General features: G+C 56.0%; 5 protein-coding genes across 5 annotated transcripts; 4 read left to right on the plus strand and 1 right to left on the minus strand.

Moving 5' to 3' along the window:
* Positions 1 to 365: 365 nt before the first annotated feature.
* On the plus strand, positions 366 to 2,480 carry SETTUDRAFT_98150 (uncharacterized protein; the record flags this gene model as incomplete). Its single annotated transcript, XM_008032341.1, has 6 exons — positions 366 to 569; positions 621 to 659; positions 708 to 740; positions 793 to 919; positions 1,004 to 2,294; positions 2,339 to 2,480. 6 exons carry the CDS (start codon positions 366 to 368, stop codon positions 2,478 to 2,480), a joined length of 1,836 nt encoding a protein of 611 aa, XP_008030532.1.
* A 683-nt stretch (positions 2,481 to 3,163) lies between these two features.
* Positions 3,164 to 3,967, minus strand: SETTUDRAFT_165698 (uncharacterized protein). Its single transcript, XM_008032342.1, has 3 exons — positions 3,879 to 3,967; positions 3,530 to 3,813; positions 3,164 to 3,474 (listed from the first exon to the last, which is right to left on the minus strand). The coding sequence occupies exons 1-3, from the start codon at positions 3,879 to 3,881 to the stop codon at positions 3,450 to 3,452; spliced, it is 312 nt and encodes a 103-aa protein (XP_008030533.1). The 5' UTR covers positions 3,882 to 3,967; the 3' UTR covers positions 3,164 to 3,449.
* A 302-nt stretch (positions 3,968 to 4,269) lies between these two features.
* On the plus strand, positions 4,270 to 6,347 carry SETTUDRAFT_181451 (uncharacterized protein). The gene is made up of 3 exons (XM_008032343.1): positions 4,270 to 4,391; positions 4,442 to 4,612; positions 4,659 to 6,347. The coding sequence occupies exons 1-3, from the start codon at positions 4,292 to 4,294 to the stop codon at positions 6,260 to 6,262; spliced, it is 1,875 nt and encodes a 624-aa protein (XP_008030534.1). The 5' UTR covers positions 4,270 to 4,291; the 3' UTR covers positions 6,263 to 6,347.
* A 4,732-nt stretch (positions 6,348 to 11,079) lies between these two features.
* SETTUDRAFT_165700 (uncharacterized protein) lies at positions 11,080 to 13,719 on the plus strand. The gene is made up of 5 exons (XM_008032344.1): positions 11,080 to 11,386; positions 11,440 to 11,638; positions 11,705 to 11,906; positions 12,003 to 12,305; positions 12,357 to 13,719. The coding sequence occupies exons 1-5, from the start codon at positions 11,109 to 11,111 to the stop codon at positions 13,235 to 13,237; spliced, it is 1,863 nt and encodes a 620-aa protein (XP_008030535.1). The 5' UTR covers positions 11,080 to 11,108; the 3' UTR covers positions 13,238 to 13,719.
* Positions 13,720 to 14,039: 320 nt separating this feature from the next.
* Positions 14,040 to 15,284, plus strand: SETTUDRAFT_165702 (uncharacterized protein). The gene is made up of 3 exons (XM_008032345.1): positions 14,040 to 14,240; positions 14,290 to 15,045; positions 15,151 to 15,284. Exons 1-3 carry the CDS (start codon positions 14,238 to 14,240, stop codon positions 15,277 to 15,279), a joined length of 888 nt encoding a protein of 295 aa, XP_008030536.1. The 5' UTR covers positions 14,040 to 14,237; the 3' UTR covers positions 15,280 to 15,284.
* Positions 15,285 to 15,447: the final 163 nt, after the last annotated feature.

Here is a 15,447-nt window from a genome sequence, read left to right on the forward strand (position 1 = left end):
GAGCGACCCCCCTCGCGCTCGCGATCAGGCCCCCGAATGCATCATGCGAGCGCAGCATGGTGGGGCAAGTGTGGCGCAGGCAACCCAACGTCACATCGGGCAGCAAAGCCTCACGAGATGTGGGGGTTTCAAGGCCAAGAGGACGTCCAATTTTTGCACCCACTGTGAATGCTCGTCTTGGCGCTGTACTTGAAATTTCTTTGGGTGACTGGCTGGTGACGTGTGGCGTCATTCTTGCACCGCCTTCCTTAGCCGTGGACGGTGACAGCTGACGGCGTGGCGCATAAGTCATCAGCCCCGACAAGATTCTTGCTCGACTCTCCTACCAGACTTCACCCTCCTACCTCTTCCTCGATATTCCACCCATGGGTATCTCATCCAAATACGTGCTGCTTGTCGCCCTCGCCATCCTGGTGCTTCTGCCTGCCGGCGCCGACGCCTTTGGCGCGGGCAATATCGCATCCATCTCCAAGATTGAGGGGCAGAACTGGCGCCATGGAGATATCGAAGATATGCTGGCCACGGTAGCCTGCTTGAAGGGACACAAGTGGAAGAGTAACATGATCAAGGTGGGAGAAGGCCGTCGCGTCACCCAGTGCAGCCACTGACATTTGGCACAGCGCGTGTATTTTGGCAACTGGCTCCGCGACTACTCACAAGTAAGCCTGATGGAGCTCGGGATATCTGGAATATGCTGACTTTGCAAGGCTATCGATGTCGGCACGTTGGCCAAGGTCCAGGTATGTCCGACTGGGAGGTGCGCTGCACGTCACACATATTGACCATTGCCAGGGCGAAACCATTCGCGTTCTAGTCTGGGTCCTGTCTTTCATGTCCTTTGGTTATGCAACTGGAGAATTCGAAGTCACGGCCGAACGACTGGGTTGCTACAGGCCTGAAGAGCACATTGGTAAGCCAAGTCTACCAAGCCACGATTATACGCGCTAACAAGGACATAGATAACCCCGTAAGCCTGCACCAGAAGCAACCAATTGCGCGCTAGTTCTAACGTCCTTGCAGAAAGATTATGCAGACAACGAAGATGCTCGCCAATACGACCCGCGTCTCCGTGGTCCGGTATCAGAAGCTGAGCTGGCCGTCGATCCTGAGACGGGCATGAAAAACTACATTGCCAATGAGCGTGGCGATTGGTCTACATCTTCAGGATACGTCAAGTATTCCTTTGCACGTGCCATTCACTTTGGCCGTCTATACACCCACGGTCCCGACGGCCAGCGTGGACGAGACGAGGACCTCTCCGAAGCGCTTCGTTGTCTGGGCCAAGGATTGCACTGTCTTGAAGACTATGGTGCCCATACAAACTACACTGAGCTGGTGTTGAGAGAGCTTGGCTACACCAACGTGTTCCCTCATACGGGCGCAGAAACTGCCATCAATCTTCACGGCAAGCACACTTACCCGCTCGTTACAGGCACATTTGGTGGCGTCGACTTCTTCCACTCGGTCCTGGGAGAGGCCAACGACCACATTACGCAAACCGAGATTGACGAAGTCAACACTGCCCTTGTAGATGCAGTGTCTGGAAATGGGAGCCGGTCAGGGCCAGGAGGAACCGACGCCTGTGGTGGTCTGATAGATGCCCTGAGCAAGGTCCCGGGCACTGGCGACCTCATCAGCCAGGCAAGGAGTCTGCAGGCCTCGTCAGACGCACAAGCTGCAGAGAATGCCCGCTCCGGATTCGGCGACTACAGTTCGTCAAGAGCTGGACCCAACGAGTTCGACGCTCCACCTGGCTCGATGGGCGGTCCACCAGGACCAGACATCCCAGGCACGAACACTGATCCCGCGACTATTATTCCAAAGATCTACCCCATCCTCGTCTTCAGGGACAACGTCGTGCGCAGCATCTCCAATATCATCTCCAAGATCCCCGGACTCGAGAAGCTCATCGAGACCATCACCGAACGCGTGACCATCTTCGTGCTGTCTCTGCTCGCGCCCTTTATACTTCCAATTATCAAGACCGCATCATCCCAGCTGAAGAGCGGTTCGTCGGCCGTCATCGACTCGGCAGCCAAGCACCAGTTTGAAGTCTGGACGGATCCCACCTCGACCAACCCCACGCACAGCATGCTGTCCAAGGACCATTTCTCAAACATTCTGAACGCACCTGCTGGCCAAGTCGCCGTCGCCATCCTGCAATACGTCGCGCCCCGCGTCATCTACGCCTGGGACCACCCCGACGTCCCCGTCGACCAGGTCCTGAACGATGTCGTCCGCGTGTTCCACCACCCAGCCATTCGCGACCCGCACTGCGAGGTCCACAACAATATGTTCGAGGTCGTCAAGAACTGGGCGCACAACTACCACGGCAAAGACCTGAACGACATCCTGTCGTCGGAATCCGTAAAGGCTGGACACAACCACAGCGGTACCCACGACCACTCGTCGGGCCACGGACACGGCGCAGCAAACGTAGCGAGCTTCGGCCACAGCCATGGCAGCGGCCACTCTTCTAAACCATCAGGCGGATCCGGCGGCCTTCTTGGTTCGCTAGGCAGCAAGCTTCCTGGCCCTCTTGGCGGCGTCCTCAGCAGCTTTGGCGGTAACTCGGGTCAGAATCGCGAACTGGGCGACGACCTGCCTACTTCTCCGCACGCAGCGCCGCCATACCGCGCGCCACCCTCGCCTCAGCCGTCTCCGCAGTGGGCAAACTTCCAACCTTACCAGTCGTCGTATGCGGGCGAAGGATACCACCCGCCTGCAGAGTACAGCAATGCCGTCCCCGCCGGAGGCTACGGATGGGCCCACGGCCAGTACTCGGGCGGCCAGGGTGCAGAACCCAGCTATGCAATGCCGACAAACTATCAGCAGGGTTACGAAAACTATGGAACTGCGCCTGGTGCTTATGGTGCGCCCCCGGCTCATCAACCCCAGCCAGGAACTTATGGCGCTTACAACCAGGGCGGTGCATACAATTCGTATGACCAGGGCCATACGGGCGGTACGGGAAGGCAATGGGGTAGTGGACCTAATTCAGCTTGGTAGGCGTTGAGTGGATTGAGGACTGTAGTGTGTCGAGGGCCTTTGGCATGAATTCCATCACCTAGATTTATGAGTAATGCCAGAATGAAACTCTGCACTTTGCACATGTTTGATGTGACCAAGCTCAGCAACCACATATATGAAGGGCATTAGAGCAGAGATTCTTATTTCATTTCGTGGTCGTTTCGTTTCTCCATTGACATTCCTTTCCACCAAGTCAACCGTCTCTTGTAAATACATGCATAGAAGAATCGCTTTCCAAACAACAAAATTTTTGCCCAAGCCAAAAAAGTATAGGTATGCCGACGAACGCCCCGGCGGGTATGCTAGCGCATCGCGTGAAATTTTTGGTATGTAGGTATGGATTCAAAACGGAAAGCGTCAGAGGTATTGGTCGTGGGTACTGATACAAGATGTAGATGCAATCTACTCGATTTTCGCCTTTACTCGTTGATCTTGGCAAGCAGCCTATTGAAATCGCCAGTTAGCTACTTTCTTCGCAAGGCGCAAAAAAAAGACTTACTCAGCGTCCCTGAACAGGCTCAACTCCTCGTCGCCGACCTTGATTGGGCTGCCGCCGAATTGAGGAATCAGGACCTTGTCGCCGGGCTGGACGCTGGGCGCAATGCGCTTTCCGTCCTTGTCAATGGCGCCGGGGCCGACGGCAATCACCTTGGCCTCGTTGAGGTCCTTGACGGCTGTCTCGGGGAGGAAGATGCCAGTGGCGGTCTTGGCTTCGGGCTTGATGCGCTGCACGAGAATGCGGTCGAGGAGGGGTGCAATGCTGCGGATCGACTTGATGGTGGACTAGGTGGGGATTGTTAGCATACGTACGAGGCTGTGGGCAGGTCATGTCAAGGCGAAGCGCTTACCATTTTGGCGGATTAGAAGGGGAGGAGACGGAAACTGGGGTATCACAAGGAGCTATGAGTGGGCGGTACGGAGAGAGAGAGAGAGAGAGAGGAATTGGGTCGTTGGCAGAACGTCGATGTTGTAGTAGAGAAAGATGTTGTTGCTTTGCCATTCCAGAAAATTCCATGTCCGTGCACCGTACCTCGGACTCAGCTGCGGAACACATCCATCTCACGCATTACCGGAACCAGTAATATTTTTCTTTTCCCTTCGTCTTTTTTTTTACTCGTTGCTGTGCTTGTTTGGCGGCGGTTGGGACAGACGTGGGGTACTGGGTGCCTATATGTGGAGAAGCAATGTCCTCGGATGGAGGAATTGTTCCTCTGTTGCAAGACTCTACCATGGAGTGAAAACGCTGCGAGGGTATAGCTCTATGACGAGCTTACCGGTTACGAGTGATGAGTTTAAGCAGGCTCTAGCGGGCGGCTTGTTGCATGAAGCTTCAGGCCATTTTGCTGGCAAACAAGTCTTGGGTGCGTGTTGTACGAACGGCTCCAAGCATAATGGCTGACTGCTTGCATAGGCATTGCAATCAGCGGCGGCGTAGATTCCATGGCGCTAGCTGCGCTCTACAGAGAGTATCAGGAAGAAAATGAATCGCACCCCAAGGCCCATGGCTTCATCATAGACCATGGAGTGCGTCCAGAGAGTACAGAAGAAGCTAGTTGGGTGGCAGAGCAATTGCGCTCCAAGCGTGAGGCATACAGACCCTCTGCCCTGCAAGAGCTGACTTGATCAAGTTGGTATTGATTCGACTGTAATCCCGCTCGCATGGCCCAAGGACTTTGACTCCCGCGACGCCAGGCGATTCGAGACCGACGCACGCATGCTGCGTTACCAGGCGTTGGGTCGAGCATGTAGAGATATGCGCATCAACCAATTGATGGTGGCGCATCATGCCGACGACCAAGCCGAGACTGTCATGATGAGGATGGCAAACAGCCGGCTGCGGTCGGGACTGCAAGCAATGCAGCGCAAAGAGTGGATACCAGAATGCGAGGGCATATACGGCGTGTACCATAGCGGCAGTCTGCAGGAGCCCAATGCCAACTTGAAAATTCCATTTCCGGTCGAACAGGGCGGCATACAGATTCTCCGCCCACTACTGGGGTATGAAAAGGCACGGCTCATTGCGACGTGTGAAAACAAGGGCATTGCTTGGGCAGAAGACAAGACGAACCAGATACAGACGCTCACGTCCCGCAACGCTATTCGGCACATCTACAAGAACCACCGGCTTCCAGAGGCACTTGGGGTCAGATCGCTAGTTGCAGTTTCGTTGCACATGCAAGAGCGCATCAAGAGACACAAAGAGCATGCAAGGGAGCTCTTCGACAAGTGCTTGATCAAGCTCGATATCCAAACCGGCAGTCTCATGATTCGATTCCCGCCTTTTTCTGACCTTGTTCGGCGCCCAATCGAGACTACCTCCGACAAGATCGAGGCAAAGAACACTGCGTACTGCCTCTTGGAACGGGTAGCTGAACTCGTCACGCCGCGAGCGAAAGCGCCTCTTGGCCAGCTCGCCGCAACCACGCACCGCATCTATCCAGAGCTCGCTGGTTTGGAGGACAGCGAGGCGGGTGATTGGGATGGAATCCGCAAGAAAAACTACAGCGTGTTTAGTGTATGGTGGCGCTTCTGGGACCAGCCGAGTCCCTTTTCTGAGCACAAGGAAGAGGGTATCAATCCAGGCCTGGCACACCCGCGAGAATGGCTTCTCACGCGCCAGCCGCTTGAAGTGAGCGAGAGGAGAGACGCTGCAAACTACATCGTGTACCCCCCGTCTCCGGACTCTAGTGCCCCGCAAAACGAGACGTATCGCCTCTTTGACGGGCGCCACTGGATCCTTATCCGCAACCTCCTGGCCAAGGATAATCTCATCCTCCGCATCTTCCATAAAGAGGATTCCCGACTCTTGCCAACGTACCAGCAGAACAAAGCCGACATGTATCATGCCGATGCAGAGCGGCCGTACCGCTACATTTCGGCAGCGTTTGACCTCCTCAAGCCGGCAGACGTGCGCTACACCCTGCCTGCAGTGTTCCGGCAAGACCGCGAGACTGGCGAGGAGACGCTGATCGGGTTCCCAACGTTAGACGTGCGTATTGATGGATTCGGGGCGCCGCCCGGCGTGTGTGAATGGAGTGTGCGGTACAAGAAGATTGACTTTGGGTCGCGGACAGCAGAGCATGTCATCGTGGCTGGCATCTCAAGGAAAGACATGATTACCGAGGAGAAGAAGCAGCGCAAGATCCAGCAGGGGTTGCACAAGGCACGCTTGGCAAGGCACAAGCGGCGCCAACACGAGGGCACGCAGCACCAGGTTCCCCGTAGCCATTGAGGCTTTTACCACCGGGGCTAAGCTGGTGGGGCGTGTCGATGGGAGGAGCCGTCCAAAGCAAAGTATGCAGTAATAGGGTTACAGGGGGGGGCGGGGAGATGAGGCGATTGGCGTGTGTGGTTGCTCGATGCGGAAAGTCGGAAGCTGAGCTGCGTTGGATGAGGTAAGACGGGGCGTGGTTGATTGATACTGCATTTGTGTTCATGGTTGACATGGGAGAAACATCTTGTTCGTTTTGAGCTGTCCATGTTGGTGGCATAAGTGTATTAGTGAAGGGAGAGTGCAGCATACACATGTATATATATATGCATTTGGCGCGTGAGCAATCAAACGTTACATTGCAACCCAACGAGGACAATCCCAATCTCCCGCACCATATCTGTATATCGAAGTGCCGTCCTGCAAATTCTAGGCATACATTCGCATATATGTCTGTATTTCTCATATACATCCGCACACACGCAAACACAGATACTTGGATATATATATATATATATATATCCCACTACCCAAAACCCCGTATATATATATATATATATATACCTCTCCCATGTTTCGACGCGTCAACGAATAAGTGTTGTTAGCGTGCATGTGGAATGCATGTTGGAATATCGAGCACTTTGTTATATAGACTATGTATATATATTCCGTATCCATATGTTTGTAGGCGTGCGTGCGTGAATACATATATACATACATACATACATATATATATACATACATATATACATATATACATACATACATACATACATACATACATACATACATACATACATACATACATACATACATACATACATACATATATACATATATACATACATACATACATACATACATACATACATACATACATACATACATATATACATATATACATACATACATACATACATACATACATACATACATATATTACATAGTACCCAGTCCCAATTCCTCCTCGACTAATGACCCTCGATGCAATATTTCAGCACACGACATGACACGACACGACACAACACAACACGATGTAGCACAGCATGTCGACTTCACATTCACATTCACATTTACATTTACATTCACACTTGCACTGCTATAACATCCCATCATTATCGCTAACGCTAACCATACACCTACGTACAGTAAGAGATGGAGACAGCAAACGGGTAGACTAGGCAGGATAAAATTAATTTTTTTTTTCGTTGAGAAAAAAGGGCGGCATGTACATGCATGGGTCTTGTATTTCCCGATGGGCGGAGAGCGGGTGTGGCTAGCGGGGGGGGGGAGCCAAGGCGGTAGTGGTGGTACTGTAGTGGTAAGTAAGTGTTTGGCGCGAGGGGGAGCGAAGGGAACCAAGGGGGTAAAGTAAAGTACGTAAGTAGGTCGGTAATGGGTAGCGGGAAACACGAGGGCTGGGGCGAAGGGAAAGAATTGGGGATTTTCTCATACATGTGTGTATTACTGTGTATGTATCCGAGTATGTCTATGTGTATGTCAGTGTCAGTGTCTGTGTCTGTGGATACGGGTATGCAAAGCACAGCAACTGAGATTGAATTGAGATTTGAGATTTGGGCACACGGGCCAGGCGACCAGCCAGCCAGCCAGCCAGCCAGCCATGCCATCCAACCCATGCAGGGACACACGATTTATCGTGTGCATGGGACGGGGCGGCATGTCATGACGGCGAATAAAAACATGTGGCTTGTACAGTTAATCAGTTTATATGGGGGGTTGCGCTATTGGGATGGGCTATGTAGGGTAATGTCATGTACGGCAGAACGGGTGGCGCTTTTTTTTTATGTGCCTCCTTGCCGGGACGGCATATGTCAGTCATGACATGACGCGATGCAAAGCGATGCAAAGCGATGAACAGCGTCGAGTCGCAGGTATATTACCGCGTATGTGCAAATTGATTGTACAGAAAGCTTGTTTCGAGGCGTGTCGATATTGGAAAGACGAGGTGGATGGAGGTGTAAAAATAAAAAAAAGGGCGTTTCTACTACACCTATTTCTTGTTGCCCGTGGGGTCATGCAGGTTTCATGGCCATGGATGAAACGGCATGTGGGGAACGAAGAGGGGAAAATGGCAAAAGAAAAGGGTGGAAAAAAAGAAAAAGACGGTCATGACTGGCTTTGGCTTGGCGGAGAGGGGGGGCGCTTCATACAATGGCTGACCGACGGCGAATATGAACGACGCGTCGCAGTTGCGGCCAAGTCTATTCGCCAACAGTGCATTTGTGGGCGTGCAGAAAAGTCGACCCGCGTGCCCGCCCGCCCGCGGTGCTGGCTCGCTCACTGTGGCGGTGTGTGTGTGTGTGTGTGTGTGTGTGTGTGAGTGAGTGAGTGAGGGTGTGTGTGTGTGGTACATATCCAGTAACATGAGCGGGTAATTTCCAATTCCAACATGAGCCAGGGCAGAGAGCCACGGCGCGGCCTGAAGAGATTTATTGGCTTCTGGAAGATCTGCCATTGCGGAGTGTATCGAGTGCTCTGTGCGTGCCGCGCGACTTGGGCGTGGAAGAGGACAGAGTGAGCCAGAAAGAGAGGTCGACGAGGGGAGATGAAAGGGAGGACATGCAGATCAGTCTAAAATGGCTGCTGATGCATGCAAGGTACACCTTACCTGTACGGTAATTTTGCGTAGTGTCTCATGTATGGTGGTTGGTGACTGGGCAGCGTGGCGCTGATACGGTGCGACGATGCTACACCTAGCAGAGCGGCCATCAAGACCATTGTCGAGTGTTTTGGGCGGCATGTGAAAGCCGGTGGATTTGCTTTTTCTTTGTTAGACGAGCTGGCTTGATGCGTAGTGCGGCGTCGATGGGTTTGAGGCCGCCCTCTGTTGCCCCTCACCCCTTTCACGTGAGCACAGGGATCAAATAAGCCGGCCGTGGCCCATGGCCCTAGTCACATTGGCCAGGTGTTTTCGGCTGATCAGAAGGGTGGAGAGTGGTCTTTTGGGAGAAGGCCAGGCTGTTTTTTTTTTCGCAGGTTATTGTGGCAGCGATTTTGCCTCGACCCGCGCGAGGTGTGCGGGGGCCTGAATCAGGCAGTGTCAATTACGATGGGGAAATGATTAGCTTTGGGGCTAGGAGGCGGGCGTAGGTGTAGTGGCAGGTGGTTGAGCCATGGGCGGCATGGGCCGAGAAAGAGGCGAGGGCAGCTTTGGAGGGGTGACGACACAGTGCATGGTGAGCATGTGACACTGGGGCGTATATGTATGTGGATGGAGGTATGTGGGTGACAGGTCTTGCCTTGGGCTGCATCGAGGGGGATGGCGGTTTGGGTGGCCAGGGTCGTGGTCGCGACGTCTTTTTGTACAAGTAAACGGGCAGCGAGCGCTTGGACCGCGGCCGCGCGCGATTCGTTGCGGTGCATGCCGCTAGGCTGTGCTAGCCGCATTGGGCTAGCCGTCTCTTGGCGAGGGCGCGTCAAGGTTTCCCTCTGGACGTGAGTGGACTTGTGCATGCCACGCCCTTGCACGTGGCTGGTGGCGGGCTTGACGTTGGCACGCGGCGAGACGAGATGCGATGCGAGAGCAGCGGCGACGAGACGAGAGAGAGAGAGTGCAAACACGGGGTGAATGAGACGGACAGGCCGAGAGAGCGAGAGAGAGAGCGAGAGCGAGAGAGAGAGAGAGAGAGAGAGAGAGAGACTTGCACACAGCGGGCACAAGCAGAGCCCAATGCAACGTCGCAAGCGCCCAGGTCCTGCGCCATAGTAGACACTTACTTGGAGCATCCACAATGCATGTGCCTGCTGATGCCCATCGCGCCATGGTCATGGGCAAAGACGACACCATTGGCAACGCCGTGAGGATGCTCGCAAGCCCGCCTGCGACTGCGGTGCGGTATGCCAGGCCAGCGGGATACGAGAGGCCCGTATCTCTCCGCCGCCGGCCAAGCTGCTGTATCTGCCCTGCCCGCCTGCACGCCTGCTGCACCACTCAGACGGCGTCTCGTGAGCCGGGTGAGCAGCAGAAAAAAAAGGGACCTTGACCTGTCGACGGAGCTTGGCCCATTCTGCTTCCACCAAAAGCTGCCTGCGCAAGAGGGGCAGCGCGATCATGCGACCTGGGCTCGACCTTGTTGTTTGGCCACTTCTGCTTATCCGACGCGTGATCCATTCTCCCCCCCCCTCTCTCCCATCCCATCCCCTCCCCTCCAAACTGGTGCTGGCCTAATCCACACCCCCCCCCTCCACCCCCCTTCTACGTACGTACTATTACTATACAGTACGTACACCTACACACTGGTGCTGCGGGTGCTGCTCATCATCATCACCACCACCACCACCACCATCACGGTGCAATGCCGCATCTTGCCCGTCTCGTGCAGGCCCCTCGGGTGCACACAGCGGCTGCCCCGTCCCCGCCCTCATATCAGCAGCAGCGAGAGCCCACAGCCATGCCGCCGTGTGCACAGCTGCTGTGTTTCAGGGCGTGAGCATTGCATAACGCTGGTGAAGGCTGCTATTCGGGCGGGCTAGTTGCAGGCGGGTCCATGTTAGTGGACGTGCTGCCGCGAGACCAATTTCGCTGCTCCCCACCCCTGCTGCCACACCCCTACCTAGCAACACCGCCCTCACCTTAAAGTTCTCCCACCCCATGGCCGCTCGACGTTTTCCCTATCCTTCTTTCCTCCCTACACTGCCGTTCGCATCCTTATAACAAGGTCCGAGCCTGCACGACTGCCGCTGCACATTGCGAGCAGGAACTTCTTTCCCTTTTTGTACTCTTTTGTAATACACGCAACCCCCCCTCCCTCCCCTTCGCCCGCTCCCCCCTTCTCCGCCACACCCACTTCACCACCCACCACCACCCACCTTTTTTTCTCACCACCGCCACCCACCGCCCATCGCCATGTCTGCCGCCGTCGACACCCCCAAGCCCGCCGACCAGCCAGAGCTGGCCGGCACCACGGAGCCTGCCCCCGCCCCGGTCCTGGCTGCCGACAACGCTGCTGCCCCCGTAGAGGAGCCCAAGCAAGACGACGCTCCCAAGGCCGAGGCCGAGGCTGCTGCTGAGGAGGCCAAGGAGGAGGCCAAGGCTGAAGAAGCCAAGGACGAGCCCAAGGAGGACAAGGTCGTCGAGCCCATCTACAGCGGCGCGCTCGGCTACAAGGCGCCTGGTCTGAAGAAGTGAGTGTGCTGTGATTTGTGCCTGCATCAAATCATGCTGACCGCCACTGCAGCGCCTTCCGCTTTGCCAAGAAGTACTTCTGGTTTGGCGAGGAGCCCGTTCCTGCTGAGAACCTGGGCGAGTACCTCCGCGGCGAGAAGCCCGAGGTTGCTCACCCCACCGTCGCCTGGTCCAGCCAGACTGGAAAGGGGCTGCTTTTCTTCGTCAAGCACGCCGACAAGAAGGACCACCCCGCCGGCGTCCTCAACCTGGTAAGCTGCAGTCGCCACGAAAAAAAAACACGCGCCATCAAGACGTTGACTGACACTGCAAAAAAGGCCTACGCGACCGACCTCGCCAAGGACGGTGCTGTTGCTTTTGCTTTCAAGCTCTCGGGCCACAAGCACACGTTCGAGGCCTCGACTGCTGCTGAGCGCGACGGATGGTTCGTCGCCGTCGAGAAGGCCATCACCGAGGCCAAGGCATCCAAGGACGGAGTCGAGTCGAGCGAGGGTTACAAGGAGGCCAAGGAGAAGATTGGTAAGTCCCAATGTGGTTTGCATCGCATCCTTCGCGACGCGACAGGACTAGCGGGCGATCAAGCCGTTCCACCTGCATGACACTGACATGGCGCAGGCAAGCCCACCACGCTAGCGGGCGCTACCGCCCCCAAGCTCGCCGAGGGAGAGACTGCCGGCGAGTCTTCGACCGCCCCAGTCCGCACTGGATCTTCGTCCAGCTCGTCTTCGGATGAGGCCAAGGCAAAGAAGGCCAGCAAGAGCAAGTCGCGCTCCGTGTCGCGCGGCAAGCGCACGAGCCTGCTCGGAGGATTACTCGGCAAGAAGGACAAGGAGCACAAGGGCGAGAGCGAGGCCGTCAAGGAGGAGCCTGAGCACAAGACCGAGGAGCCCGCTGCCACTGCTCCCCACCTCGACGAGAGTAGGTCGACTCGAAAAGTACGTGATTTGACTACAACTAACAAAGCGCCAGTCCCCACGACTGCTCCCGTTGATGCCAACGACGTTGTGAAGCCGGCTGAGGAGTCGACCGCCGAGCCTGCTGCCGCTGCCGCCGCTCCCGTCGAGGAGGCTCCCAAGGCCGAGGAGACTGCCGTCCCTGCTGTCGCTGCCGAGAAGCCCAAGCCCACTAAGCGTGCCTCCATCTTCGGCACCTTTGTTGAGAAGCTCAAGTCGCCCACGACGGAGAAGAAGGAGGCTGATGCTGGCCTCGCCGCCACTCCTGTCAAAGAGACTGAGACGGCTGCTGAGCCGACCGAGGAGGCGGCTGCGGCTCCCTCTGCCAACGAGGCTGCGGCTGCTGAGCTGAACAAGGACGAGACCAAGCCCGCCGTTGCCACCAGCACTCCCTCCAAGGAGAAGGAGCACTTTAGCTTCGGCAAGCTTTTCGGTTCCAAGGACCGCGCCAAGTCGCCCGCTGCTCAGGACAAGGTCCCTGAGGCCAAGACGGATGCTGCTCCTCAGATTGAGGACAAGGCCGCCGAGGCTCCTGCTGCTGCTGCTGCTGCTGCCGCCGCCGACGTGCCTGAGGCGACTCCGGCCGTCGAGGCCAAGGCCGAGACTGAGGAGCCCAAGCAGGACAAGCGAAAGTCCTTCTTTGGCAACCTCGGCCGCTCTCTCAGCAAGGCGGCTGGCAACAAGAACCAGGGCAACAAGGAGAAGAAGGAGGCTGCCGCTGCCCCCGCGCCCGCTCCGGTTGTTGAGGAGGAGGCTGCTCCGGCGGCCGCGCCCGTTGCCGAGGAGGCCAAGGAAGAGATGCCCGTGCCCGCTGCTGCCGTTGCAGATGTCCCCGCTGAGAACAGTGTGGGCGATGCTTCGAAAAGCGCCAACCCGACTGTCGCTACAACTGCGTGAAGTGTGGTGGGAGGATGTCAGCCTCTGCAACGACAGCCATGACGGAATGACGGAAAAGCAAAGACACCGTACATCCCTTGTTTGACCGTACGGCCAACACCGATACCCCCCGGGTGCACGTCTGCTCTTGACGAGATTGCAGAGGTGCACTTGGACTCTTTATTTTCTTTGTTCTAGTCGCCTGCCTGCGTTTTCATTGCATTTGGACCAACTCCTCGTCGCTCTCTACCCCGTGGATCACCATGTGTGTGGCATTGACATGTAGGAGGCGTCCATTTCTTGGCTGTTCTGTGCTTCATGCCCACTGCTTGTTTAGACTGATACCACTGTACCTGTTTCTCTCCTTTTTCTCTTTTGATACCATTTGCTGATTTTATCGCGCAATACCCCGGATACCCTCTGCGTACAGCCTTGTCGGGCGTACACAAGCGGCCACTAGGGCACACATCGACGTACTAATACCTAATACACTGTCGTTTGCTCTACATGGTGCTGGTGAGATGGTGGCTGTGACTGTGCACGTGAAGCCGAGGGCATGGATGGAGGGTGCGGCGGCAGAGACGGTGTGCGTGTGCGTGTGCGGAGAAGGCCGCCATGGCCATGGCAATGCCAGGGCGTCGATGGCGTCGATGGGCGTAGATAGGCGTAGGTGTGCATGACGCCGTCTCGCAGGCATTGCCTGCCATGGCCATGAAGGTGGCAGACGTGGACGCAGCACGCACAAGCATACGCCTGAGCATGCGTCTGAGTGTAGTACCGTGACTCGGCTACCAAGACACGCCTCTTCGCCATGCGCCCGTATGGTCATAGCCTCGCCGCAGTCTCGGCCGCTTCCAGCCTCTGCCCTCCCGCTGGCGAGCCAATATGCTCATGCCATCGCCGCCTACTCACTGCAATACACCCGTCTCTGTGCTGCCGCCCGGCCACGCTCCCTCTGCCCATTGCTACATCCCACGAATGTGCGCTCAGCCATCCGGTTGAGGGGTAGCAGGCGTCCACCATGGTATGAAGACATTCCAGGACCACCACCATGTGCTGAGATGCAAGTCTAGGGTTGTTGCGCCTCTCGCCCGACCGACGACGGCACGCCAGCTGTGCGCGCGCATTCGTCGTCGTCGCGCAACATTACAGCGCCGTCGACGCGACGAGCCCCTACCACGTCGCCGCGCGCATCGCACGTCTCGCAGCCAAATGCCCCGCCGTCGCGAAGCCGCTCCGAAGTCATAGAGCGCCCAAACACAGCGCTCAAGCCCATTCCGCCAGCCCAGCGCTCACGGCTGCCCACCACGCTCGCCTCGTCAGCCAGCAAGACCAGCAGCCGCATCAAGCCTCTGACCGACCCCACCAGCCTGACATGGACCCGCGCACGCCTGCAAAAGGAGCGCGACGACTGGTGGGACACGCAGGTCACGGGCTCGGAAGAGATCTGGGGAGCCATTCGCCTGGCCGCACAGCATTTGCAGGCCGGCCAGCTCCAGGAGGCTCAGACGATGCTTGACGTCACCGGGTGCACATGCCCGACAGGCCTCTTCTGGCGCGGCGTCTACGACCCCACGGGCGTGCAGTACAAAGTCCCCGAATGGGTTGTCGTCGAGCCCGACGGCCTAGTCGAAGACCATGTCGATGACAAGATGCTGGCTGGGCCTGTAGCCGCCAGCCCGGATGCCCAAGACGACGACGACGACGGCCCGGACGAGCTGGCGAGCGTGCGTGTGAGGACGAGTCATGATTCAAAGGACGTTATACTCGACATCCACAAGAAGGACTCGGTTGCTGTGATTATCGGTAAACTCAAGGAAGCCGCACAGGTATGTTTATTTATTTATTTGTTTTATACCCTTGACTGCGTGTGTGTGTGTATATATGTATTCATGAGGTGACACGCTGCTAATATCCACATGCAAAAAAAAAAGATCAATGCCTCCGCCAGAGTCCGCCTAGCCTACGGCGGCCGCGTATACCACGACTACGAAGTCCTTGAAGCGCAACCACATTGGAACTTTGCCAATGGCTTTGTGCTGAATGCTCTTGTTTTTCAATAATCATCTTTTTTCTTTTTGGGGGGGGGGAGTTCTAGTTTTCTGTCTACTAATGAATAGCATAATCATCACCACTCTCCAACACTACTACTACTACTACTACTACTACTACTACTACTACTACTACTACTACTACTACTACTACTACTACTACTACTACTACTACTACTA

The sequence above is a fragment of the Exserohilum turcica genome (assembly GCF_000359705.1).
Source record: "Exserohilum turcica Et28A unplaced genomic scaffold SETTUscaffold_7, whole genome shotgun sequence".
Lineage (NCBI taxonomy): Eukaryota > Fungi > Ascomycota > Dothideomycetes > Pleosporales > Pleosporaceae > Exserohilum > Exserohilum turcicum.

Excerpts from the sequence above, each read along its gene's own strand:
- SETTUDRAFT_165702 (XM_008032345.1), top strand. Across the intron at positions 15,046-15,150 it reads AACTCAAGGAAGCCGCACAG|ATCAATGCCTCCGCCAGAGT; the intron begins GTATGTTTATTT and ends CAAAAAAAAAAG.
- SETTUDRAFT_165700 (XM_008032344.1), top strand. The coding sequence starts at position 11,109 with ATGTCTGCCGCCGTCGACACCCCCAAGCCCGCCGACCAGCCAGAGCTG. Across the intron at positions 11,639-11,704 it reads CCGCCGGCGTCCTCAACCTG|GCCTACGCGACCGACCTCGC; the intron begins GTAAGCTGCAGT and ends ACTGCAAAAAAG. Across the intron at positions 12,306-12,356 it reads TGCTCCCCACCTCGACGAGA|TCCCCACGACTGCTCCCGTT; the intron begins GTAGGTCGACTC and ends ACAAAGCGCCAG.
- SETTUDRAFT_165698 (XM_008032342.1), bottom strand. Across the intron at positions 3,475-3,529 it reads AGCCTGTTCAGGGACGCTGA|GCTGCTTGCCAAGATCAACG; the intron begins GTAAGTCTTTTT and ends CGATTTCAATAG.
- SETTUDRAFT_181451 (XM_008032343.1), top strand. The coding sequence starts at position 4,292 with ATGACGAGCTTACCGGTTACGAGTGATGAGTTTAAGCAGGCTCTAGCG. Across the intron at positions 4,392-4,441 it reads TGCTGGCAAACAAGTCTTGG|GCATTGCAATCAGCGGCGGC; the intron begins GTGCGTGTTGTA and ends CTGCTTGCATAG. Across the intron at positions 4,613-4,658 it reads AGAGCAATTGCGCTCCAAGC|TTGGTATTGATTCGACTGTA; the intron begins GTGAGGCATACA and ends GACTTGATCAAG.